The following is a 27747-nucleotide window of genomic DNA, read 5'->3' on the forward strand; positions in this document are numbered from 1 at the left end:
AGCCAAAGCTAAGACAATGGTTGAATAAATAAATCTGGACAAATAATAAACAATGTAAAGAAAGCTGTATTTGCCCGTGGCCTTTAGAGTCTACTACAGTGTGCCTAGGCAAAGAAACGGCAGGAAACATGAGCCACGTACAGGACCAATAATGGATCCTGGATTTCTTCTAGAACTGAGAGGTGAAGCTAGTTGGACTTCCTGGGTCAAGTAGGGACTTGGAGAACTTTTCTGTCTAGCTAGAGGATTGTAAACGCACCAATCAGCATGCTGTGTCTAGCTAAAGGATTGTAAATGCAGCAATTAGCACTCTGTAAAAATGCACCAATCAGCGCTGTGTCTAGCTAAAGGATTGCAAATGCACCAATCAGCACTCTGTAAAAACGCACCAATCAGCACTCTGTATCTAGCTAAAGGATTGTAAACACACCAATCAGCACTCTGTAAAATGGACCAATCAGCAGGATGTTGGCAGGGATAAATAAGGGAATAAAAGCTGGCCATCCCAGCCAGTAGTGGCAACCCACTTGGGTCCCCTTCCATGCTGTGGAAGCTTTGTTCTTTCGCTCTTCACAATAAATCTTGCTGCTGCTCACTCTTTGGGTCTGTGCTACCTTTAAGAGCTGTAACACTGCGAAGGTCTGCAGCTTCATTCTTGAAGTCAGTGAGACCAAGAACCCACTGGAAGTAACCAACTCCGGACACAGAACCGCTTGCCAAAGCACCGAGCTGGGGACAAGTATTCCTGGGACAGGCCTTCCTTTCCATGGAGCTCAGTTCCTTGGCAGAGGGTGTCAGACTGGTTGGTCTAAGGTTAGAAAGAGGCTATGCTTCTCTTTAAAAACTGTACCTCTTGGTGGGTATGATGTGTCACCCAACAGGCTCAGGAGGGAAAAGACAGAAATGCTCACGCCTCATCTCCAAGTGCACTAAGCCACGTTCCCACCCGGGAACTCAGAGGTAGACTTGCCTGGGGTGTGGGTGTCCTTCCTGCCCTGTGCCGTACTCATAGGATTCCCACATACAGGTTTCTCTGGATACAGCAGGAGCAGCCAGGCTTTCGAGGCTGGGTGACCAGATGACGCCTAAGGAGCCAGCTCATCACCTGGCCTCATGCACAGCAATGCAGAGAACACAAAGGCCTGGAGGGAAGTTTTTATTTATTTATCATGTTTGTAAGTTACAGACATTTACGTTTTCAGCAATAATTTATAACAGTTACATCTCATACTTCAACTATCAGAACAGAGAGAACATTAAAGTACAAATACTTCAAAAATGAGGTTACTATGATGTATCATAAAAGGAGTTAAAATTCAAAATATCAAAGACCTCACCTACCGAACTAAACATAAATCTTAAAACCTCCTATAGCCTCTGAGCCTGAAGTTACAAAACTTAGTGACTGCTTAAACCAAGGAATTAACAGTTCTGTGTTTTCAAGGTAAGAAAACAAAAATGCTTTGGTAAGCTATCTTTAATACTAGTTTAAATGTTTCTGTCCTGTTTGTATCTTGAAAGACTGTATATAAGTACAGGTGCAGCATATATTTGAGAAAACATCTCACAAATTTAATTTACTATAGGTTTCTCAATCATGTTTACATTTAATCAATGAGAAAAGTGATTCAGTCTCTTGAATTTTAAGTTAAAAAAATTAAAAAGTATTTCCAGGGACTCTTAAAGCTCTCTCCAAAAGTATAAAATATTATATACTTTCAAAATCTTAAGCATTCACATTCTTTCTGAGATAACACAGGATACAAACTTACTCCCAACATAGACGCTCATGTGCTTTTGGGCACACATAGCCTTAGAACAGTGGTCAAACAGCTCACAGGACCCTGTACTCCTCTTCATCCTGGACTGTGGCGGTGACCACAGTCAGACCAGCCCCCTCCCATCTGCCTTCCAGGTCAGATTCCCTGGAATTTATTAAGCTGTCACTCTTCGATGCGTTCTTCCTTGGAGGACTCAAGCTCATTTAGTAAGTCTTTGCCAGCTGCTCCAGCTTTTGAAGCAAAGAGAAGTGCTCCCTGCTTAAAACCGAGGTTCTTCAAACTCCTGGCATAATCTGCATATACAGCAGTGATAAGTTTCTGTAAACCATAGCTAAGGAAAAGAAGAGTAAAAAGGGCTGTGATGAGGCTCCGCACAGGCTCCTAGAAACAGGAAAGGTGAGTTGCGTCTGCTCTGCTGGCTGCTCGGAAGGGACCTGGTGTCCACAGCGGGCAGCACAGGATGAACACAGGAGCCTTTTTGTAGGCGGAGGGTGATTCCCAGCTATAGGAGGCCACATCTCAGTCTGTACCATCACTACCTTTCGCATCAGCTGAGGCCAAATCTTCTCCTTCCAGAGGACTCAACCAACATCCTCCTAGATTCTCCCACAACCTACACTCAACTAAAGATTGGAAGATGAATGATATGAGAAGAGAAACTCAACCTGCATATCCTCATTCCATTTGAAAGTCTGAGAGGCTGGCAGTTTGGGGGCAGATATTTATTTCTCAACATTCCCTATATCTGGATGTTGGGTTTTTAGAAAGCCCTGCCTATTGTTTTTAAAAACTTTTTTTTTTTTTTTAAACAGCCTATTGGGTACTCTGTGCTGATGCTTTGATCCTCAAAATGGATACACTGAACCAGTCACCTTCCCAATGACTGGGTACATGATCTTGAGTAGGCTCAGGCTTTAGTTTAATTTAAAAAAAAACTTTCAGTGTAGGGCTGGGTGGCTCATGCCTGTAATCTCAGCACTTTGGGAGGCCAAGGTGAGAGGATCGCTTGAGTTGGAGTTTAAGGCCAGCCTGGGCAGCATAGACCTGCATCACTACCAAAAAAAACAAAACAAAACAAAACAACAACAAAAAACCCAGGCACAGTGGTGTGGACCTATGGTCCCAGCTACTGGGGAGGCTGAGGTGGGAGGATTGCTTGAGCCCAGGAAGTCAAGGCTGCAGTGAGCCATGATTGTGCCACTCACTCCAGTCTGGGCAGAAGAGTGAGACCTTGCCTCAAAAACAGGAAAAAAAAAATTTAGTTTAGTCTTAGTTTAATTTTCTGTAAGAAAAAAAAAAAAAAAAAATATATATATATATATATATACACACACACACACGTATATATATACACACACACACACACAGAGAGAGAAAGAGGGAGAAAGAGAGAGAGAACCAAGTAGCTGCCATGTAGAAATGAGAGCAAATTTAAGAATTCGAAGCAAAGCAAAGTGTAGTGAGCAGCAGCAGGGCCACACACACAAGCACTGGCCCAAGTTCATTCTTTTCTGGTCCTGGGAGTTGCATTCTCAAGTTCACTCTTTTCAAAGAAACCGACGTTGCTCAAGTGACATTTAGAAGAGATAAAATGTTGCGGCTGATGGGTGGATCATGGTGGCTGGCCTGAGCAACACCCCTCTTTAAGTGCTGTATTTTGTACCATAGCATATTGTCATTAGAGGTGATCGTGGGAGTCTTTTTTAGTTATTCCAGTTTATTTTTTCTAGATAAATATATAAGATGTATTCCATGGAATGCCTGGTCTGGAAAAAGTACTATCTGAAAGTACCAAGTCCTTCTCCCTGTTGCCCAAATCATTCCTTCATCTTCTTTTAAAGTTCAAACAAGACTTGGGGGCCCTGTCCTCTATAGTCCTTTCTGCCTCCCTCCATTCTAGTCAAAGCTGACACCCACGGTGCAGCCACCTTCTTTTCTGATTCTTTGTCCTCTAATTTCTCCCTCTTTCCTGGCTTTGGTGAATCAGAAAATCAGAACATGGATCTTTCACAACATAATATAGCTCCTGTCCAGGCAGCACAACTAAGGGAAATTCCAAAACCCGTGCATGTCACTTTCTTCCTCGTCACTATAAAAACCTTGCAAAGGATATCTGTGTCCTCAGTGACTTCAAATGCTCCATACTTGAGGCAAGCTTCCACAAATAAGGCCGCTCTATCAAAGTATCGCATGCTGCTCAACAGAACAAAACAAGAGTTATGCTTTGTGATTTATGTCACTGGTGGGCAGCACCACTGAAGGGTATATTTCTGTATAAAGACATTTACACATTTTCCCTGGAAACCTTCATACTACATTAAGATACAAGCACTTTTCTAAGCCCTGGTTTATTAAAAAAAGGAAGGAAGAATACTCACATCTCCAAACCCAAGCTTTTTAAAATTAATACTTTAAAAAATTGTGAAATAGTTTAAATACACAAAAATCTATAGAGATGACAAGTGCCCATGTACCCAGTATCCAGAGTTGACAAGTAATCTTTTGTCATATTTCCTTAATCTACCTCCCTTAGTTTTGAATAAATGAAATGCTCCACAATTAGTGATGGTTGTTCCTCTTCCAGATTTTCAGACAGGATGTCTCCACCTCACCATGCCTTCTGTCACCTCTCCCCCTGCTCTCTGGGCCTTCTCTCAGTTGCTCTAGTCAAAGCTGAATGGACCCCAATTCTCTGAAGACTTTCAAATTCCTTTTTACTAGGTGCCTGTTAGGTTTGATCAGCATATTAGTAGGAAACTATCATAGCTCCCAGACCAAATGAAGACGTAATGAACATGGACAGTTCCACTCTCCTTTGGGTTTTTTGACAAACCTGAAATGTATACTTCTCCTTTCACTTCACACTGAGTACCACCACCTGCTAGAACCGCGAGAGAACATGAAGTGACTGCTCACGGGCAGTCCTGAGCAGCCCATGTGAACTCTCGGTTTACCTGTGAAGCGTCTCTGCCACACTGAAAAAGCAGCCCAGAGAGAGGAGGACCAGGAGAGCCTTTGATTTCTGATTGACTTGTGGAGAACAAAGGTGGTCAACCCACCGCTTTAAAACATCGGCACACTCCTCAGGATTCAAACGGACCTGAGAAAGACGCCCGTGTTAACAACAAAAACATCCTGCGCTCTATAAAGAAAAAATAATAATTCCGTTAAAGTGAGATCTGTTCCTATGAAACACAGGCTAGGCTCTGCTTGACTAGAACACTGCCCTGAAATGAAGCTGCTGCATACCCTGAATGATGCTAAGTCTGTGCCTACAGGACTCAATACCTCTGGACTGTAGTTCAGGCTCAGACTCTAGGAGGAAGAGGAGGCAGCTGCTTTTACTTAATTGCTACCAATGCAAGATCCATTTTTAAATAAGTAATGCTATTTACACTCATAAAGAATAGGAAAAGGATGAAGGTCGCAAGGACATATTTGCAAAGCAGCTTTGCAGCCCAAAAAATGTTTCTAAGTCATAAGTCCAAAGTTCAGGACTGAACTTTCTATCCCAAATGTTGAGGGCACCTACTGAAACTTGGAACCACCTACTTTCGCCAGCCATGCAGCCCGATTCCACTCGCCGTATGTCTGCAGGTAGCGACAGGCATCTGCAGCCTTGTCTATCAGACAGAGCAACTGAACGCCCTCTGAAAGACAAAAGCACATCCCCTCAAGTGACACTGCAGCTCTTTCTTTGAGAAGTCATTAAAAAGTTAAATCCCCATTTGACTTTATTTAGTCTTGCCCATTTTATACCTACTGAAGACAGGCTTGATTTAAATTTTGAAACATAATATTAAGGGTTTTACTGTTATTTCTCAAGTAACCAGGGTAGGAAGCACAATACAGTCTGGAGAATAAGTAGGGAAAGCATAGTTCTCTCACAGGTTTTATTGTTCTGGTTTGCCTAGGATTGTTGGATTTATGCCTATTATCTCAGCAATTATTAATAGTGCCCCCTTTCACTCTGAAAAGTGTAAACAATTAACTCTGGTTTAGACAATTATAGTCATCTGATTTATAGGTAGCAATAATTCCTTTTCTTCAGCATATGTAAAAAAGAAAGAAATGTCCCTACTAATCAAATACTTTGCTGGGAACAAGGTCTCATATTTCAGAGAGATGACAAATATATCATGTGTGCCTTACCTGCCAGTTTGCCATTGGCAATCATATTCGTCGCCACCAACTTAATGGTGCTCTGAGAGGGGCCTGATGAGGTGACAGTAGTGACTAAACAGGCTTTCAGTGAATCACAGTAATAATGCTGGTTATCTGCACTTGTTTCCAACAGCAACTGCACAGCTCTGTCTGTCTAGTAAGAGAAACGGTTTTTCTAATTACGAGAACATTTTCCTCCAACATAACTTTTTAAAACTCATAATGTGGAAAACTAAAGGAAAACACTCATTTTCAAAAACTGCAATTGAATATTTTGTTTACAAATACAAAAATTAAACAGAGGTGCTACACTACTATTTTGAGACAAACATAAAGCCAGAGTCTGGTGTATCTAGGTGCTCAAGTAATTGCCTATTTTAGCTTTGCACCAGTCAATTCAGACACAAAAACAAAACAAATAGCTGGGCTCCACTGGACATTATGGAAGTCTAAATTACAAGCTGGTTAACCATATATTTTTACTTTCTTATGAGGTTTATTGGTATTATTTTGAAAGAAAGCCTGAACTGTCTATAGGCAAGGAGGTACATTCAAGGGGAAAATACTATGAGATATATACATACAGATATATTGCTCTGAAATACTAATTAACTAGCAATTTAATGAAGCATGTAAAGAGTTACAAAAACTCACATACTTGACCCAAGAGTAGGAGCTGGTCTGTACATTTCCTTGTATGATCATAAGTTGACCGTTTCACTTCCTGTAGATTAACCCTTTCTAGCTGAAATTTCTAGAATTGGAAAAAAAAAGAAAAATTAAGCCTAGATTGTAAGAGTCTGGAATTATTTAAATTTTACTGTACTTAATAAGATCATTTTAATAAACTACTTTGACTTTTCAGGTTAATAATCAACTTTACAGTGTTCCAAACATTTAATAAGAATTTGAAAAGAAAAAATGTTGATAGATATTATCACTTGAATGCATACCTGCCTCCCTACAGAAACTGATGCTTAAATGGAGCTGGATAAAAAATCTATGTGCACTGAAGTATTCTGCAGGAAGTTAAAGAAATTATGATGCGAACAGCAAATGCACACCAGCACCTGACACAGAGAACTCATTTTAGAAGCGGGAAGCAGACCCAGAATCACCCTGTGATTCGTCTCCCACGGTGAGGCTTCATGGATGTTTGTAGCATGGATGTTTGTATACATGGATGTATAGTATAGCAAACAAATACTATAAAGTATTTGTTATTTATAGAAAATTAATGACAATTAAAATGAAGCTAACTTAAAAATATAAGACAAATTAAACAATTAAGACTGTTTAATAATAAAATTTTAATGCTTAGTAAAAAACTCAGTAATTGCCTACGAGCTTTTCAAATCCTGAATCAGGCTCTTTTTAATGCAAATGTACCAAGGGCTTCCTTCCTCTCCTTCCTTTTCTTCCTTTCCTTCCTTCTCTCCCTCCCTCCCTCTCTCCCTCCCTCCCTCCCTCCCCTCCCTTCCTTTCTTTTTTTTTTTCTTCTTTTTTTTTTTTTGAGACAGAGTCTTGCTCTGTTGCCCAGGCTGGAATGCAGTGGCACGATCTCAGCTCACTGCAACCTCCACCTCCTGGGTTCAAGTGATTCTCCTGCTTCAGCCTCCTGAGTAGCTGGGACTACAGGCACGTGCCACCACACCCAGCTAATTTTCAAGGGTTTATTTCTATTACTGAACAGTAACTTATTTGAAAGTTTCCCAAGTTTAAGATATTGACAAGGATATAAGTAATCAAGATGACAGCTCTAAAGGTTTCGCTATGTGAAGTAGACTACCTGAAAGTAGGCATTTTCGCAGAGCACATCATAGCATATATCCAGTGGGTTGCTTAGTTTGTCTTGAGGAGCAGCTTCTTTAGGAGCTGTTGTGCTGGCTGACTTTTCCTGGGATAAGCTGTGCAGATAGTGGGCAGCAACAGTCCAGAAGTGCAGCTCCGATTCGTCACCATAGAGCCTGGCAAGAATGAAGCAACGTTTCAACTGCACTTACAGCACACCTGGCCTGGATGGCTTGCTAGAGTAGACTGAAGGACTAGAAGGGAGCGTTGTCACATGTCCACTGGGATACTGGCATGGGACCTGGCAAGGTGAAAGGGGGAGGCAGCAAGTTCTCCAGCCCTGCTACTGGGCCTCCAACAATACAGGGACCTGACTTCATAGGACCCCTTCAGACCCCAACATCTTTCCGTTCTGTGTTAAGAACAATTATTCACCTGGTTTGCCATTAGCACACCTTTCAATGTGGGCCACTGATTCACATTAGGAAGAAGTTCCTCTGGGATAACTGGCTAGATAAGGTACGAAAGTAATGTGCTATTTATTCTGTAGGGAGAGGAGTCTTTTTTTTACAAGTGACAAACTCTACTGTAAGTCAGGATATACAGGTTGTTGCTTCTAAATATAATTTATTGTTATATTTAAATATATGCAGTTTGTATCTGATATTTTAAAACACATATTTTAAAAAGCTGTAGGAGGGAGTGCTTTCCAGAGAGAAGGCCTAGATCTCACATTTTAAATGCAATTTGATTTTTTCCCGATTTGTTATTACTACTATCGAAATTATTTGAAGTTAAATCTAAAGGATGAACTGATACATTTTTCTAAAATCTAAGTGTTTGTAACTAAAAACCCTTAAAAAAAACGAGTTGACTTGAAATCCTTATACAGAATACATCAAACAATATTACCTTGAAACAAGCAGGCACCTCTGCAAGAGAGTGAATTCTGGATCAAGCAACAGTTTCTTTATCTCACTGCGGAAGGAATCCGGACAAAAGTAAGACAGAAGTTTTCAATCAAACAATAAAGCATGGGGGTTGACCAATATACTCTTGAAATGAAAAATTCCAGTCAAATAACATGTGTAGAATTTACACAAGACAAGGTACTTTACTATGACACTGAAATCATAAAAGTTGAAGGGGGCTGAGAGTGTTCTCAAGGCTTGGAGAAGTAGCAGCTTTTGGCCACCACAGGGAGCTGCAGCGCTCATTTCTGGTTACAGGCTTACAACAGTTTTTGAAAGTATCAGCTGCCTAACTACTGGAACAAGAATGCCATTGTTGACAAAGTCATTTTGCTAATCATCAAGAACAGTAAATACTTTAAAGAAGATGACATTCGTAATTTATTCTAAAACTATTCCAAAAATAAAGTATCTAAGGAAGAATGGTTAGTGCTTTTATAAATTCATGTTTCTAAAATAGTCAAATACTGAATATTCACAAATCAGGCAGGAAGATATTCTTTAAATCTATAGTTTCTCATTTAAACATAAATGTTAATCTTTGCATAGAAAAAACTAATTATTTTGAATTTTCCATCAATAAAATCTCACGTTTAATTTGTTAAATACTATAATTACATGTAACAGATTCTAGACTGCGAACATGTGTTATGCTTTCCCCAAGAACTCCCTGTAGGCCCATATTTTTTCCTTTCTTATTCCCAGTACATTCTGTTAAATGCCCTTGGCTCTAGGGAGCACATTCATTTCTTAGCCAGACTTGTGCACACCAGCACCTGACACAGAGAACTCATTTTAGAAGCGGGAAGCAGACCCAGAATCACCCTGCGATTCATCTCCCACTGTGAGGCTTCATGGACGTTTGTAGCAGAGGCAGGCTGAGCTACAAGGATGCTCACACTATGCATCTAGTCCTGCCCTGATGTGAGACCAGAGCAGCTGGTGCTCATGAACTTGGTGAAGACAGATGCTCTCTCACTGTAACTACTGAGTAAGTACTTTTTCTGCAAAACACAGACTCTAAAGGGAGGCAAACCTCTGTAAACAGAATGGTCTCTTCTTGGGCCACTAATACTTTCTAAAACATAACTTATTTTAATTTTGAAAAGTTGAATTATATTTTTCTTTCTCATATTCCTATTTTTTAATAAAACATGGAGTGCTTACTTAGACAATGAATTCAACTGCTCTTGGAGGAGATTCTTTATTTCTTCATTTTCTGGATAGTCACTGTAAAGAAAAGATTCTGAATGAGTTCATTATCTCTTCACTTAAAACCATGTATTTCTTCACCTCAAAAAAGTTGTGTTAATATAGAGATAATCTTCTTTGTAGTTCTTGGTTAAAAACCTGGTGACAGACCAAAATAACAAAAATCTCCTCAGGACCCCACCAATCAACTTTACATCTGCTTGTATCTTATTGAGTCAAAAACAACAAAACGAGTAAATAAAGTCTCCTTGGCTTTCAAGAAACCAGGAAATTTATTAGCAGGCTTTAAAATCTATCAGGTTAGATTCCTTTTAATGAAGAACTCAGCAATAACTAAAGGAATCTGCGCATTCACTAAACTCTGCAGAATGAATACTCTGAGGAGACAGTGCTTGGAGAACAGACACTTCCTGGCATTACTTTTAAATGCCCCATCCGTGCTGCACATGGCAGGAGTTCAGTAATATTTGTGAATTTAATTAATAATCACTAATAGTTTCTGTGAATATTTTTTTGCAATGAGGCAAATATTAAGATTTATAAGACACAGTATACCCCTGCAGCTAATGATGCTGCTTTTAAAAAGAATGTGCCTGGCTCCAAATTCCCCTGGCTTCCATTGCCCTCTTCACACGCATCCTTTTCATCATCAAGACACATCCATGTTCAGACCATAAGACAAGCACACAGACACCTGAGAGCAATACATGCCCTCACAGCTCCTCACTGACCCACACTTCCACAAAGGCCCCTGAGAACCCAGAGGCAGCCTGGCAATTCTGTAGTGTCTCGACCTTCTCTTGGCTTTAAAGGCTCCATTCCCTTTAAATGCTGGAGTACAGGCCATGGCTGACTTTCATGGGTGTCCTTCAACCCCAAGCAAATTATGAAAGAAAAAGAAAAATGAAAAAACTTACACATGAGAAATGTCCAAAGAATACTGTCCATTCCAAGGCTGGTGTAATAAAAAGGCTTTCAAGGCAAGGGAGGCCCTTGGAACAAGCAGATAGGGGCACCACACAGGCTCTAGACAACAAAGAAGTTTTTAAAAATAAAATGAAGTTTTACATTACAATGAAGTTTCAGCTGTAAATCATTTACAGAGTAGTCAGCAGAGAGCAACAGGTAAATCTGGAACAACTGAGAGAGTATATTCAATGTAGTCACTGCTTAGAAACATAAGCCAAGAGCAGAGAGTCTCTGCATTCAAATCTGATTAACATATTCTTCTTCCCCCCATTTTATTTTATTTTATTTTAAAGACAAAGTCTTGCTCTGTCACCCAGGCTGGAGTGCAATGGCGAGATCTTGGCTCACTGCAACCTCCGCCTCCTGGGTTCAAGCGATTCTCCTGCCTCAGCCTCCCAAGTAGCTGGGATTACAGGCACCCGCCACCATGCCTGGCTAATTTTTGCATTTTTAGTAGAGATGGGGTTTCACCATGTTGTCCAGGTTGGTCTTGAACTCCTGACCTTGGGCAATCTGCACACCTTGACCTTCCAAAGTTCTGGGATTATAAGCATGAGCCACCACGACCGGCCTTCTTTTCCCTTTTTAAATTTAAGTATCCTGTGTGGTATACAACTCTGGTACTACTTGAATAAAGGATTCAATGCAATGACTCAACAAATAACAATAAAGTTCATTATTTTTAAATATTAAAAATAAATATATTTACCTGTATGTGCCTTTTGTACTTTTGTTTTTCTGAGACTATTCAATTAACATGGCCTATCAACCTTGAGTATGTCACTGAAGGGATCAGGCCACCTGTGATCACTAGCATTCCCAGGTCTCACTTATAATGGCAGCCCTTGAACACAGGGGCTATCTTCTTAGACTCTAGGCCCTAGCATCCCCCACATCCAGCAGCTGGCTTACTTAGAACACTAACAAACAAGATTTGCCTAGTTGTCAACATGTTTCAGTGCAAAGCAGCAGAAGACCTAAAGGCTGCAATGCCCAGCAGCTCTGCTCTGACCACCCTATACTCTATAGGACTCGACCTTAGCTCTAATTTTCTAGGGCTGCCTTGGCTGTTACAACTCGGCCTTATTACCAACTCCCCTCCAGAATCCTGCACAGGCTTTATCCATGGATCCCTTGAATAGATACAATTATGTAAAATGACACAAACTTATAAACAGCTAAATAGCGTTGGCTTATTTAAGTGACTGTATTTGTCCGTTTTCATGCTGCTGTAAAGAACTACCTGAGACCAGGTAATTTATAAAGAAAAGAGGTTTAATTGACTCACAGTTCTGTATGGCTGGGGAGGCAAACTTACAATCATGGCAGGTGAAGGGAAGCAAGACACGTCTTACATGGCAGCAGGAGAGAGAGAGTGAGGGGGCAAGTGCCACACCTTTAAGCCATCAGATCTCCTGAGAACTCAGTCACTATTGTAAGAACAGTAAGGGCGAAAGCTGCCACCATGATCCAATCACCCCCCACCAGCTGCCTCCCCTGACCTGTGGGGATTACAATTTGACATGAGATTTGGGTGGAGACACAGAGCCAAATCCTATCAGTGATCCACATCAACCTTAGACTGCAATTATCCAGTATTATATCCAATATGATAGTCACTTAAAATATGGCTAGTATAATTAAAGAAATGAATGTTTGTCTTATTTAATTTAAACTTAAAAAGTGATTATTGATTCAGTCATTGAATAACTTTTAAGTATGTGTGAAACAACTTGAATACATTACTAGTTTTCAACTGAAAATTTCATAAAATCTAAATAGAGCTTGACTGTTTCTGCTGAAAATTTGTCCTCTAAATTTAGAGGGCAATTCAAGTTATTTTACAATAAATGTAAAATACTCACCGAATTTTGAAGAATGAATACTTTAAAAAAAGTAAAATGTCTCACTAGTAACTTTTAATACTGATTATATGTTGAAATAAAACTTTGGATATATTGGCTTAAATAACATTTTAATTAAAATAAATTTCATTTTTTTTTTAAATGTGAATACTTAAATTTAAACTTACATATGTGGCTCACATTATGTTTCTATTGGAAAGCTCTGCTTTAGAAAACTTCATTCTATGTAGTTAAATAAAAATTAAATTATACACAAAATATTTTATGTGGACTTTTCCATTTAAAAGCCAGAAAGTGATTGGAAATATTTTTAATAATACTTTTTTTACACCCAAGAATTTTAACATCGATTCAGTAAAATCACTTAAAATGCAGTCCAAATTCAAAAGTCCCTTGTTATTCCCCAAATGTCCTGAGAGCTATATTATTTTTAAAAATCTGGGGCCCAGTCAAGGCTGGTACACTGCATTGTCATGTCTCTTTAGTCTACTCCAATCTAGAACGCTCCTCCTCCCTTTTGGCTTTGGCCTTACATGACCTTTTCATTTTTGGAGTCCTGGTCAGCAGCTGTGGAGAATGCCCTACGTTCTAACTTCTCTGTTTTCTGATTATCAGACTCAGGTTAAACATTTTTGGCAGAGTCTGAACAAAGGATGTTGTGTACTTTTCACTGCATTGCACCAGAAGGAACATGTTAGCTGTCTGGTTACAGGAAACACTAACTCTGATCATCTAGATAAGGGGTATTCACCAGAACTTCCTTATCAGGGCACCTTCCCCCCTATATAATTAATTAGTAAGTAACATGTGGGGGAAATACTGTCAGATTGCATTTCCTATTCTCAAACATCCTTTTACTCAGTGATCTGACATCCACAAGTGATCCTTGTTTGAATTAATTATTGTATCAGGGGCTGCAAACTGCTGACTTTCTAATCTTACTATTTCTGCATTCGTCAGCTGGCATTCTTCTGTCCACCTGAGCTTTTGCTTCTTGCCCACTTCCCCTTTCCTTACTGTGACTATTACTATTGAGTGAGGGTTTCTTTGGTATTCTGCACTTACATCAATACCACCATTAGTTTACATGATGCTCAGACTACCCCCAATTTGACAGGAGAAGCCTCTTATGTCAGGTCCTCCTGGGTTTTTCAATTCCTTACTTGAGTTCCGGCACCACGCAAGATGCCCCAGACCCATCTTGCACTTTTTGTGCCTCTGTCCTGAAATAAACTTTTTGTCCAAGGACCTCTGGCTCCTTCTAGCCTGGAAATGGAATTTACAAAGTAAAATCTGGGTGCTATGTGTGCTCACTGCCATTGAGTGTCATTGCAAGAAAACTCTCTATGAGCAGAGCCAGGGAATATACATGTTCAAGAAGTCATGATTTTTTATCAATCCAAATCCACCCTTGGAGTGTTTCTTCCCACCACCGCCACTTCACATCTGCATCTCCCTTTCTATCAGCACAGACCCTGGTTCCCAAAAACTGCGATTTGGTTACTAATTTGTTCCAGGCTATAACATGCACAAAACAGCTTCAGAATTACTAGTGCCACTGTCAACTACTCAAGTAAAGTTCAACATTCCTTAGCAATTCTGTCCTTAGAATATAAACCACTAAAGGTGTGCAGCGAGTGAGAAGTTCTGTGTTTTAGTTATTTGAACTGTTTTTTTGTGTGTGTAGTTACGTTACCAATATTTGTTATACAGTTTGGTTCAACTGTGTCTTGTATTCAATTTTAGGGTTTGCTTTTTCTTTCACCCTTGTTTTCACTGTATATTTTGAATATGTAAAATACATAAATGGTTCAAAACTTGAAACTATATAACAAATATAGAGAAGTTTCACTGCTATCCCCATAGTCTCCATTTTTCCATCTGCATCCTCTAACTATTCTCATTGGTTTCTGGATTATTCTGTGTACGTGTGTTAGTAAGCAAACATGTGTGCATGCACCTATGTATAAAATTCACCTTTGCACACAAGCAGGCTATACATACTCTTTTACACTTGCATTTTTCACTTACACATATCCTGGATATCACTCCACATCAGGTCATAGAGCTATTCCTCACTATTTTACAGCTGCATAGATTATTCCATTCTGCAGATGTCCCCAAATTTATTCAACCAATCTCCTATGGCTAAGCAGTTAGGCTTTTTCCAAAATTTTGCTATGATAAATTTGTGTGCATTTTGGTCACAATGTACGAATGTACATCTTAAAATGTATGAATGTACATCTTAAATTCTAAGCACTGGGATTGCTGGGTAAAAAGGTAAATGTGCATGTAGCTCTGTTAGATATTGCCCAATTCCTTCCTACAGGGGTCTCACTGTGAGCAATGAATGAGAGTGCTTGTTTCCTCACAGCCTTGCCAACACAGTATATTTTCAAGCTTTTGAATCTGACAGGTAAGAAACAATTTTAATTTGTATTTTTCTCTTTTTAAAATTTTACTTTTTAAATTTCTTTTTCTTCTTTTATCCTTACCAGTAAGAGGTCAAATATTTTTCTTATTATAAATAAAGTTGAGTATCATTTCATATGTTGAAGGGTCATTTGTTTATCTGTTTTTCCCCTCTGTACACAGTCTGTGACTTGTAAATTACTTTCCCCCAGGTGATCATTTGTATTTGGCTTGCTTATTGAACACTTTATTTTATTCTTATTAAAGCTTTTCCTTTGTTTTGAATTTTTTTTTTTTTTTAAATTTCTACTTAGTCATCTTTTCTTTTACATCTAGGCTATAAAGGAAGGATTGTATCTTGGAAAAATGAGGCTTATCTAACTACCTTCAGAAGCACTGAACACTTAGCACTGAAAAGGATGCAGGTGGCTAACTTACTTACCTTTCTTTCTATTCATCCCTCATAGATGACAATCTATATGATTCTCAAGTCAGCCCCACTCATGTTTTAGATGGTATATGTGTATGTTCTAGGTAGATTCATGTAGTAGTTGTTGGTATTACATCACAGTATGTTTGGAAATGGTAAATGTCAGGGAAAAAATTAATTATACATAATAATCTTGGAATGGTTCAAGGAAAGTTCTCATGCTGTGTGGTAATTTCTTAATCAATGAACAAATGAAAAGATACAAGAGAATCCACGTAGAAAGCAGCATCGAGTGTTCACATCATGCAAGCAAGACAACATTGACCAAGTCTGAGTAAAAGGAGGGAAATATCTTATTTTTAAAAACAAATACATGCTATTTCCCCAAAAGCAAAATATTGTTGACAGCATCCCAATGAGCATGAACAAACTGAAACTGACCCTAACTACTTCCCTCCCTCAAGTGAATTTAAATCTTTCTTCTGAAGGGTAAAGATCAGCCACGAAAAAGTAATAGGTGATCAACTCACAGCTGTAGAAACTCACCTGCAAGAGCTCATTCACCTCTTAAAATTACACAATTAGAACGCAAAAGCAGTTAGCATCACTGCTGTTTGTCATAGATTCTGCTCCATTTGGGCTAAAGTTATGTGAGGTGTGAATCATAACATCCCGGTTTTTAGCTACCTACATGACAGGAATGTAGAAAATCAGTAACCAAAGAGCCAAGAAGTAAAGCAGTAGAAAAAAGTTACTTCTCCACCACTTGGAAGAGGCAGCAACATTAAGGTGAGCTGGAAGTCTGGGAAGAAAAGGACCCTATTTTGTGATTTTGTTCAGTGTGATTCAATGAGCGGGGAAAAAGAGCTAAGGAACACTACTGGTGTTCGGGCAGGACAATTCTTCATTGCACTAGATCGTTCCAGGTTGTTTAGCATCCCTGGACCTCCCCTCATCTGCAAGTCATTGTGAGACATTTCTGAACGCCCCAAGATTACCGAAAATGACTGCAGAAAGCTGTGGCACATGAAGAGGAAAGGTTTGTGCATAAATCTGATTTTGGAAAGCTTCCTTCTATATATGCTTACTTAGGAAAAATGTGCTTAGCAGTGGCCTTTAACACGGGGGAGGAAATTAGGTTGAACAGTCCCTGATATCAAGTCAACACTATTTGAAGAGTGTGGAAACTGCATGATACTAGAATGCTATTAAACAAATCTCATACTCTTACATTCCTTTTAGATGTGGCTAAAAAGACTATTAAGATTTATTTTGATGGCACTTTATGTCCCTGACAAATTAGGCAGCAGATAAGAAAGGTTCTCCAACTCAAAAACAGGAATTCTAATCTTCTAATTTGACTGCCCTCTTTATTGGAGGAAGAAGTGGCCTATCTAAGCTGCTCTAAAAAATGTACAGATGTGAATCAATATTTTATGATATTCTCTACTTATCAAGGAGAATTGAAGAAAACATAGGAAATACCAATGTCTGTGACCTATTTTATTTTTATCCCACGTCAGTAAGCCCCAAATATATTTCTAATTCCTCAGAATAGAAATATACTATATTAAGCTTATTTTCCCCAAGACCAAATTGGCCATGAATCTGGAGGTGAACACACAGATGTCTTTTTTCTCACTTCACATTTACACTACCACAGTTTTCATTCTTTAACATTTATTGAGGGTTGTTCTGAGTTTAAAGCTCAATTTGTGGAATGAATACCCAATTGCATTGACCTTTCCTGATTGCTATTTGGATTTTTTTCCTCTTTCTGGCTGAGGCTATAACATTCGAGATTGAGAAGAATTTTAAAAAATATATATTAGAAAAATTTTAAAAGAAACATGTGATCTAAAATCTGGCCACAGGCTAGATGTTCAAGTACGGTATTGAACATGGGTTAATATGGTAGACTCCATTTCTGTAGTCAGTTTAAGAACAAGCTACACTTTGACTTTGGAGCTTTTTAGATTCAAATTTTTTATTAGAAGTGAAGGAAAAGCTCTCCAAACATGTAGACTGCAGTTCCACAATTCTTTACCTAGAATTAGTAACTAATTTTTTTCAAAAATCACCCTTGAAGTTCCTTCAATTTCCTCAATACCTTTAGGTTTCAAATGAATACCAATGCTTGCCCTTTCCTAGGAGGCCATCCTGATGCTTCCCCAGAGCTGGCAAATGACTCAAGAACAGACACGGGAAAGCAGGTCTTGAATTCTGGCTTCACCTGCTGGCAGTCAGTTACACAGTAAGAAGTGGTGGTGCCCAAATGCAGTGGGCAGGGGTGGGCGGTGACAAACACCAAAGCACACCTAATGTAAGCTAAAGACGGCCCCACTAACATCAGCAGCAACTTGGTAGGCCTCAAGCATGAGCACAAAGTGAAACACCAGGTTTTCAAAACCTTACTGTGTCTGAAGTGCCAAATATTGACTCTACAAAGGTTCAGAAAAGTCTCATGAAATTTTATATGTATCAGCCTGGAGTGTGCACCAAAGTTGTGCTGGGAGAATACTCAGGCAAGAAGTTCCCTCCTCTGCTCCAATTAGGATCAACTATCTTCCAAGGATGAACACTGTATTTCATCAGCCAAAAGCTGCCTTTTAAACTGATATATGGATGCACTCACAATCATCCCATTCTTTTTTTTTTTTTAGGAGTCACATATGGGGTATATTCTACTAAAATGTTTTTTATTCTGGTAAAAAGCAATATCAAAACAACCATACAAAAGAGAGCAAGATACTGCAGTCTCCTAATTTGCTTGACTAGTCATTTTACTAGTCACAGATTGGCATCAAAATTCATAATACTCAGAACACTTTGCAAAGTGACTTTTCAATGATATATGGTTGCAAAAGATGTAAGGCCATTATTTAAAAGCCAGCAGTCTTATCACTAGATTTATGTCCTCTGATGAGTTCGCCTAAATTCTGGGTAAGCCATTTTTATAAATGTAAACATCTTTTACCTTGTTAACAAACCAAAGAAAAGAGTCAAAAAGAGGGGCACTTATAAAACCTGAGTTGGGAATAACTGACATCTATAGTTACGAAGACTGCAGCATCTCAGCAGTAAAAACACTCAAGCTTCAACTTAATATATTTTCTTAAACTCAGATTCTAAGAAAATAAGACTGAAATGAAACAGAAGCAGCAGCTCTCTCCCCAAAATATAGCAGCTTGTGGCAAAGTAAAGACAGGTTCCAAAGACCCCATCATTAGGATTCCATACCAGTTAACTCCTGTTCATCCATTCGAAAGCACGCAGACTTCATAGACATCTCTAGGACTCTGATGCACCCATCATCTGAAGCCAAGATCACTTTATCTGACGTACACCAGTCCACATCCAATATACGAAAGGTCACATTTCTGCCACTTCTTAAACTGCTCACCATCTGAACCTTCAAGAGTGAATTTGGGCATCACTTCCAGACAGAAAAGGAAGATGTTTATTATTCTAGATTAAATGGTCAAGGAAGACAGTCTGTGGCAAAGGCCCAGTGCAAGCTGAGAACTGGGCAGCCTCTGGCAATCTTCCTTCCACAAAGAGGCAGCGTTTTAAAGGTCTCAAAGACAGTGATAATATTAAAAAATAAATAAATCGGCCAGGCGCGGTGGCTCATGCCTATAATCCCAGCACTTTAGGAGGCTGAGGTGGGCAGATCACCTGAGGTCAGGAGTTTGAGACCAGCCTGCCCAACATGGTGAAACCCCGTCTCTACTAAAAATACAAAAAATTAGCCGGGTGTGGTGGTGGGTGCCTCTAATCCCAGCTACTCAGAAGGCTGAGGCAGGAGAATTGCTTAGAACCTGGGAGGCGGAGGCTGTGGTGAGTCGAGATGGCACCATTGCACTCCAGCCCGGGTGACAAGAGCGAAACTCCACTTCAAAATAGAAAATAAAAAATAAAAATAATAAAATAAAATAAATAAATAAATCTTGAGTTGTTACCTTTAGAACAGAAATATCGTAAAGTAAAAGTTTTTAAAAGAAAATAATTTGTTATGAGAAACTTGACAAACTCATTAAGTACTTTTCATTTCTAAATCAGAAAGAAGTATTTTTTTTTAACAAAGCACAGTTCCTATGGCTAACAATCCATTTACATTTTTTCCTCATGGAGAGGGCCTACCTCTTTGGTATCCCACACTTCAGCTCCATCATTGTACATTGCTATTAATTTTTGATTTCCTTTACCAGGAGCAAAACGAATCTTCCTCACCCAACTTCGGTGTGTAGGTATTCCTCTGAAGACAAAGAGACAAAAACACCAATACAATGTAGAGTGAGATCTGGTCATCAGAAGCTATGTCTAATGTCTCTCACTATTTCCAGTTCTGACAGGTCTGATGATGGGAGAACCCTTTACTTGCTAGGACTGGGGGCCACACCTGACATGAAAGGGCCTGTCCTTTAAGGTCAGCTAAGACTTCTGCAGAAGCCACTTGCAGACAACTATCTCCTAAGAATGACTGGCTCAAGCCCCATCCTCCCAAGTTTAGGTGAAGGGACCCAAGGTTCCAAGCTACACTTCCACGAGTTTACTGATCCTGCTTGCCAAGTCACAAGCCTCTAATGGAACCATATCAAGACGTCATTTTTTTTTTTTAAAACAAAAGAACAAGATTTCATTCTTGGCTTATACCTGGATACTCTGCCTTTCAAGTCCCAGAAATTTAAATTTCCATCCATATCTCCAAGCACTAATGTATCACCTTTCCAAGCGATGCAGGTAATACTACCCATACTTCCCTAGAAAACAACAGCAACAAACACATATAAATTTCACTATGCCATACAAGACATCATGATAAATAAATATTTTAATAAAACTTAATTTAAAGGGCTGTGCTTTAGTATGCTTTTAGTCATCAAATCCTAAAACAGACTTCAGACACTAACAAAGAGCTACACTGCCTATCAATTTCAACTATGAAGAAATAAGAGATTGCAACTTGATAGACATTAAGTAGTTACTGGAACTAGATTTAAAGAGAGGGTATGTCTTTTGAGGAACAAGTACCTCAAAACAAAAAAAAAGGAAATTAAAGTAACAAAAGGAGAGACGTAAAGGGAAGGTTTTCCAGAGAGCCTACTCAAACTTATCTCACACTGCCCTTAAAAGGATAACTAAATCCATTCCAAGGGAAACTTAAAGCTCTTTTATAACTAATTGTGTGGTGATTTTTCTATTGAAAAAAAGGATCCAGAGTTTCACTGATACCTTTTGGAACACTGTGGAATCATGAAGGTGAAGAAATGCTATTTACTAAAGGCATATGCAGTTTAAATTCATAGAAAGCTTTGCACAGAAGTTACATAAAGAAGCACAATATAAGAATGAAATGCTGCTATAATCAATCTAACTTGGAGGAAGAAAGGAATAAGAAAGGAACTTGCAGTTCTAACAGATGCTTAGAGGCGGTATCATGGAGGGCTCAGCAGCCTGGGCTCTGGAGTCAGACTGCCTGGGCTTGAATCCCAGCTTGAAACTGGCATGTGATTTGAGGTATGTTTACTTAACCTTTCTGTCTTGGATTTATTGTCAATAAAGAAGTTCGTGAAATTTGAGTTGTTGCTAATATTAATAAATTTATAAAGGCAGCAGCCTTAAAGCAATGCCTGCCATGCAGTAGTCAATACATGTTAGCTATTAAATAATATCACTGCTATTTATTAAAAGAAATCTTGTTTTTGCATTTATTGTACAATATAAAAATTCAAATGGTATCCATGGTAAAAAGTAAGAAAATTCTAGTGGTTTGAATAATTGACCATTAGTAGACTAGCATACACACTGAATACGGCATAAACTCTGGTAATAGTCAAGAAACCAAACAACAACTGGATTTAAAAATCAATATTATAATAAAGTAAATTAATTAAAAAACTTAGTTATATTAAAGAAATGAAATTCTGTATAATATGAAGCAACACTTTAAGATATCTAGTTTCCTAACAATATAATAGAATGTTAATTAAGAAGTTGCCTTTGAAGAGACTTCTGAAACTAGGTCATAATAGATTCTGCAACTTCCTTCTTGCCGTCTCAGATCACGTGCTCTAGGAGAGGCCAGTTGTCATGCATGAGGATACTCAAGCAGCCTTACAGAAAGACGGACATGAGGAAGAACTAAGGTCCCTTGTCAACAGTCAGCATTAATGTGCAATAGCCTTGTGAGTCAGCCATCTTGAAAACGGATCCTTCTGCCCCGTCACACTTCAAAAGACTAGCCACAGCCAACATCTAGATTGTAACTTTATGAGACCCCAAAGCCACCTATAAAATTATGGGGGTTGGCATTCTACTAGAGCATTCTATTTTTAGATGGCAATTTAAAATAAATATACATATTTTTAAAAATCCCCTCATGCCTTCATTTAACCATTATAATAGCCTGTATTAGTTAACATAAACATTTTCATGATCCATCTATTAAAAACTATCTATGAGATGCATGCTGACACAAATGATTAATGGCAAAACTTTAGTTACAGATTCCACAAGGCCATAAGAAGGAAATATGTAAGTTAGTAAATGTTAATAATACTATTACACTTACAACCTGATTACTATTATCCAAAAATAATACTAGATTGTAAGTCAAATCCTTCAGGGTAATGCCTGAAATGGAAAGAAGACAGATACTGAAGTCAGACAGGCCTGAGTTTAAAACACTGCTCTGCCATATAAGTAAGCTGGGTAACCTTGGGAAAGTTACTTATTCTCTCTCAGTTTTGTTATAGGTAAAATGGAGATAACTCCTCATGGATTATTATGGGGATAAAAATGAGTAGCACACAGTAAACATTTAATCAAAATAGTTACAGCGTTATTCTCCTGCAGTATTCTCTAGCAGGTTTAATCGAAGATAATATCTCCTTAAGTAAAGTTTATTTACATTAGGCTTTTTTGAAGTTTTCCAACTTAACTATGCCTTCACTGGATATGGAACCAACAAAACAAAATCTTCTGATGAAGATTTAATTAAGGTTGTACTCACATCTGGTGGAATCCGAGCACTATCTTTTACTGAGTTTCCTTCAACAGTGAGATGATAAACTTGGCCATCATTATCCGTAAATACAAAATGTTCCCGGGCAGAGATGTTCTGACTAAGTTCAGATTTACTTTCTGCCTCCTGCAGCAAGCTTTGGGATGGTGAAAAATAAGATAAAGACTTTTCTTTTCCCTAGAGTGATACCCATAATTAATTAACTTGCCCAAAGTACAGATGCATTAAGAGGAGGTCCAAAACTATTTTTTGAAAAGTCTGAAACTAGTATTTGCCCAAACTAATTTTGGGTAAACACGAATCACTCCTAAACAGTCACAACATCAGAGGAAGTTTACCCTGGACAGAGAAAAATGGTGATCTAAACTTAATACAAGAGAAATAAACTTCATAGAGGTTTTTGCGATAGAACTCTTCTCAATAGAAGGGAGGCTGTACAGTGACCCAACATTATCTCTGAAGCTTTTTATCTGTAAGATTGGCATGGATGGGGTGGCGCACAAATTTAGGATTCCCAACACATTTTCTTTGGTGTGCATAAATGATAATAAGACCTATCTCTATGTCTATGCTATGTTCATTTGAATTTCAGGAACTGAAGTGTATGGAGTAGAAGGGCACTTGGAATGATCACATGTACTAACAGAGGCTGATGGGTGAATATTACTGCATTTGTTATTAGTTACAATAAACAGTATAGTATAATAAAAATGATAAACATTTTAGTAATCTGGGTATGTACTAAAAGATGAAACTAAGTATATTCAAAAGCAGAGTCCAACTTGCTACCACAGACACCTTTGGATGACACTTGTCAAATTCCCAGACATGACACTAATAGCACAAATGACAGTGTCAAGAAACCCTGTACTGTACCTGATCACAGATGATTCAACAATACTCAGCTCTGTGTCTGAGACCACAGTCTGGCGGGCCATGGCCTCTCGAGTAGCAAGTTGCTTCTTTCTTAGGCTCTTCAAGTTGTGAGATGGTGACCATTCCTGTAAAGCAAAAGCAGGCAGACAAACCGAGACGTGCTAGGTTTCCTTCTGTCAAAGAATCCTCCAGAACAGCTGGGCACACACACCACTGCCCAGTATCATTTATTATTACTGCACATGAATCCACAATTTGTTCTTTAGATTTTACCTACTTAGAGAAAAGCTGAATGAATGCATTTTAATTAGAGCTTTTATGGCAAACTTCCAAAAGGTCTGAGCTTTTGATATTTTTTAAAAATTTTACAAAATGAAAATAATGAATTCAACGATAGTATGGCCTATTCTCATCTCCTCCTTCATCTCTTGTGTGCACAGGATAAGACAATCACAATTCTCCAACCAGGGTCCTTTATCATCCATAGATCCCTCCAAAATCACTTGTTTTATTTATATATTCTTTTATATTCCGCCTATTGTAAAACCTTCAGTCCAACATCCTCATATATGTATAAGTTCTTAACGTGTAGTTATTTCACATGTATTTCTAATTTACATAAATAGTATGGTGTTTATATATAAATGTGTGTGTGTGTGTGTGTGTGTGTATATATATGTATTTTATCCTGTTTCTTACTCCTTCCACTGTATTTAAGTCCTCTTCCTCCTGTTTCTGCATGCTACATAACACTCCATGGCTGCATCAGCCAACTGTTAATCTGTCTCCTCTCTCTCGGTAAAAAACACGCAGATGGTCTCCGAACTCACATCATGACAAAACACACCACAGTCAACATCCTTGCAAGAGTTCCTTTACAACCAAGAGCTCGGCAGACACAGAGGATGTCTGTGTTTGCCCAAGTGCTGCCAGTGTGCTTTACAGAACGGCTGCATTGGTCTACATTCCTACCAGCAATGCACAAGGATTCCCATACCCTATGTTCCACCCACACTTGACACTACATGGCTTTCCAGTTTTTGTTAGTCTAAAAGGTAGATCCATATCATGGTTTGAACATCTCTGAAAACTGATGAGTCTGAACATTCCTATATATGGCTTGTTGGCGTTTTAGGTTTCTCTGCCTCTCATTAGCTCTTCACCAACTTTGTTCATTTTTCCACTAGGGTTCCTGCTTTTTTTCACTGTTGATTTGCAGGAGTTTCTAGTTAAATTTAGATGCTGGAAAATTTGTTTTCCCAAAATGTCTTCTGTATTTAAGTTTGACAATGATATTTTTCATCAAACAAAAAGCATTAATCTTGATTAATTAAATGCATTAAGTTTCTTTTTCTTTTCTTTTTTGCCTTTTGGTTTCATCTTCTGATGTCTCCTCCTCCCTCTAGGTCACAAAAATATTTTGCATTTTGTTATATTCAATTGTATAGCTTTACATTTTTTACATTTAGGTCTTTAGTGCTGTGACACTCACTTCTATATATGGTATTAAGTAGAGAACAAGTATTTTTCTCCATAAAGTAAGACAGTTTTCCCAACACCATCTATTACACAGTCCATCCATCCTCTTTGATTTGTGCTGCTTCACTGTATATTAAGTCCCCAAATATTCATGGGTCTATTTCTGAGCTCTTTATTATGTTGACTCACTTCCTATTCTTGTGCCAATATAATACTGATTTTATTTCCATGGTTTTGTAAGATGTACTAATATCAGGTAGGAATGGCAAACCCCACCCATACCTCCCACATTTACTCCTCTTTATTCAAGGATGACTTAGCTATTTAGGACCTTTATTCTTTCATAAATATTTTACAATATGTTTATCATATTCCTCAAAATATCCAAACGAAATTTCAATTGGAATTGCACTAATATAATATTAGGTTGATCCACCCAAGAAAATAAGAGTTATCTCCATTTATTTAGATCACCTTCTCTGAACACACATTTTTAACAAGAAAATATGACATTGGCAGTAATGATTTTGATTCAAGCTTAAGCAAAACATTCACCACATACATATATACCTAAATAAGCTATTTAATTCTTAAACTGTAACTTACCAAAGCAGTTATTGCAGGGAAGTTTTTGGACATTTCTCTAAGAAGGGTACAAGTCCTAACATCCCATAGCTCCAGGGGTTTATCTTTGAATACAACTGCCAAATACTGCCTAAAATAAAGAAAATTGCTAAATAAGCCCCTTTTTGCAAAACTTTCACCATGAATTAGACCAAATAAAAAGTTCAGTAAATTGAAAAACTCAGCTGACACATTCTAAATATAGACAATTTAAACCACCATTTAGCACCCATGATGAACAGTCCTAAGAAGGTAAAGCTTTAAGATGACCTGTGAGAGAACATATAGTCTCACACAATTGGGCAAATAGTCCAACTCGGAAGAAAGAGTGACACAGATTCAAACCCTGATGCCGCAACTTATGTTAACCCTCCTGAGGCTCAATTTCTCACATATGACATGGGAATCTCATCATGGACCTCAAAGAATTGATATACAGATTATGGTAGGCATTCAGTGAAAAAGTATGTAAAGTTTCTATCATCCTACTACAGTTGGTATTCAATGAATGCCACTTTATTCACTTTCTGTTAAGCCTGGAAGAAGTACTGAATGATGTCAATGAGTGCAATTCAATAAACATAATTTGAGCATTGATTACTCAATAAGCATTATGAGGAGCTAAAATATTATTCAGCAAATGATGACTGACATAGAGGAAATGTGACAAGAGTAGGCAGATCCCTGTACTCCCTGTATGAAAGGACTGAGATTCTTCCACTCAGGACCACCTGTGACCCCCAACAGAAAGTAGAAATTTACAGAAAGATACCTGGCAAAACACCCACATAGTTGGAAGTTAAAAAATACACCTCTGAATGACATCCCATGGAAACTGTCAAAGCATATAAAGTGAATTAAAATGAGAACATATTACCATATCAAAAATTGTGGGATACAGGAAAAGTAGTGCTTACATAGCATGAAATCTTTACATTACATTTTAGAGAATCATCTTAATTTAATTATCTAAGTTTCTATTTTAGAAAACTATGCAAAAAAAGAAGAGCATATTTAAGAAGTAAGCAGAAGAACAAAAGATAAGCATGATAGTCAATTAAATTGAAAATGGAAAAATCATAGAGAAGAATCAAATGAACCAAAAGTAGTTTCTTGGAAAAGATCAATAAATAAAATTGGTTGATATAATTTACTGATATTAGGAGTGGGAGAGATAATCACTGATCATAGAGACATGATGAACAAGCTTATTTCAATAAATTAATAAACTCAGCAACTTCAACAAAATGGACAGATTACTTGAAAGACACCAATTACCAAAACTCAAAAAAAGGTAGAGAATCTAAATAGTCCTATATTTATGAAAAAAACTGAATTTGTATTTAAAAACTTTTCCACAAAGAAAATTTTAGGTTCAGATGGGTTGCCTAATGAATTTTTCCTATTTAGTAAGAAATAATATCAATTCTACACAAACTCATTATTCAAAAAAAAGGAGAGAATACTTTACAACACATTCTGCAAGGTCAATATTACCCTGATAACAAAACGAAGGATATTACATAAAAATGAGACCAATATCCTTCATGAACATAGATATAAAAACTCTTCATAATATATCAAGAAATCAAATCCAGCAATATGTCAAAACAGTAATACATCATGACCAACTAGAGTTTATTCCAGGAATGTCATGTTGGTTTAACATCTGAATATCAATCGATGTAATTCACCATATTAGTGAACTTCAAAACAAAAAGAAAAACAAAATAACACACACACGCCATATGATGATGTCAATGAATACAGAAAAAGCATTTGACAAATTCAACACCTACTCATGATACAAAGGCTCAGCAAACTAGGAATAAAACTTTTTCAACTAGATAAAGTAAATATACAAAAAATATACAGCTAATATCATACTTAGTGTTGAAAGACTGAATGCTTTCTTCATAAGATCCAGGATCAGAGCAAGATACCTGGCAAAGTTCTAAGTTCTAATCAACACTATACAGGAGAGGTCCTAATTAGTGCAAGCAAAAAAAAGGCCTATAGATCGAAAAGATGTAAAGGTGTCTTTACTGGCAAATGAGACTGTCTCTATAGAAAATCCTAAAGAATCAACAAAAGCACCTATACTAGAAGTAATAACTAAGCTTAGCATGGTCACCAGGCACAA

The 27747-nt window shown here is 38.0% G+C and overlaps 1 protein-coding gene across 1 annotated transcript in view; it reads right to left on the reverse strand.

The window, feature by feature from the left end:
* Nucleotides 1-1141: 1141 nt before the first annotated feature.
* Nucleotides 1142-27747, reverse strand: part of WDR11 (WD repeat domain 11) — a 55867-nt gene continuing 29261 nt past the window's right edge. Inside the window, exons 14-29 of the mRNA XM_012001074.1 lie at nucleotides 25587-25695; nucleotides 23502-23626; nucleotides 22614-22761; nucleotides 20255-20361; nucleotides 19742-19856; nucleotides 18839-19010; nucleotides 10837-10945; nucleotides 9875-9937; nucleotides 8649-8714; nucleotides 7735-7912; nucleotides 6604-6699; nucleotides 5934-6099; nucleotides 5334-5431; nucleotides 4736-4881; nucleotides 3895-3974; nucleotides 1142-2101 (exon numbers count right to left, since the gene is read on the reverse strand). Of these exons, the coding sequence (XP_011856464.1) occupies nucleotides 1944-2101; nucleotides 3895-3974; nucleotides 4736-4881; nucleotides 5334-5431; nucleotides 5934-6099; nucleotides 6604-6699; nucleotides 7735-7912; nucleotides 8649-8714; nucleotides 9875-9937; nucleotides 10837-10945; nucleotides 18839-19010; nucleotides 19742-19856; nucleotides 20255-20361; nucleotides 22614-22761; nucleotides 23502-23626; nucleotides 25587-25695 (1936 nt within the window). The 3' untranslated portion in view covers nucleotides 1142-1943. The remainder of the gene's footprint in view (nucleotides 2102-3894; nucleotides 3975-4735; nucleotides 4882-5333; nucleotides 5432-5933; nucleotides 6100-6603; nucleotides 6700-7734; nucleotides 7913-8648; nucleotides 8715-9874; nucleotides 9938-10836; nucleotides 10946-18838; nucleotides 19011-19741; nucleotides 19857-20254; nucleotides 20362-22613; nucleotides 22762-23501; nucleotides 23627-25586; nucleotides 25696-27747) is intronic.

This window comes from Mandrillus leucophaeus, unplaced genomic scaffold (assembly GCF_000951045.1).
Source record: "Mandrillus leucophaeus isolate KB7577 unplaced genomic scaffold, Mleu.le_1.0 Scaffold65, whole genome shotgun sequence".
Taxonomy (NCBI): Eukaryota; Metazoa; Chordata; class Mammalia; order Primates; family Cercopithecidae; genus Mandrillus; species Mandrillus leucophaeus.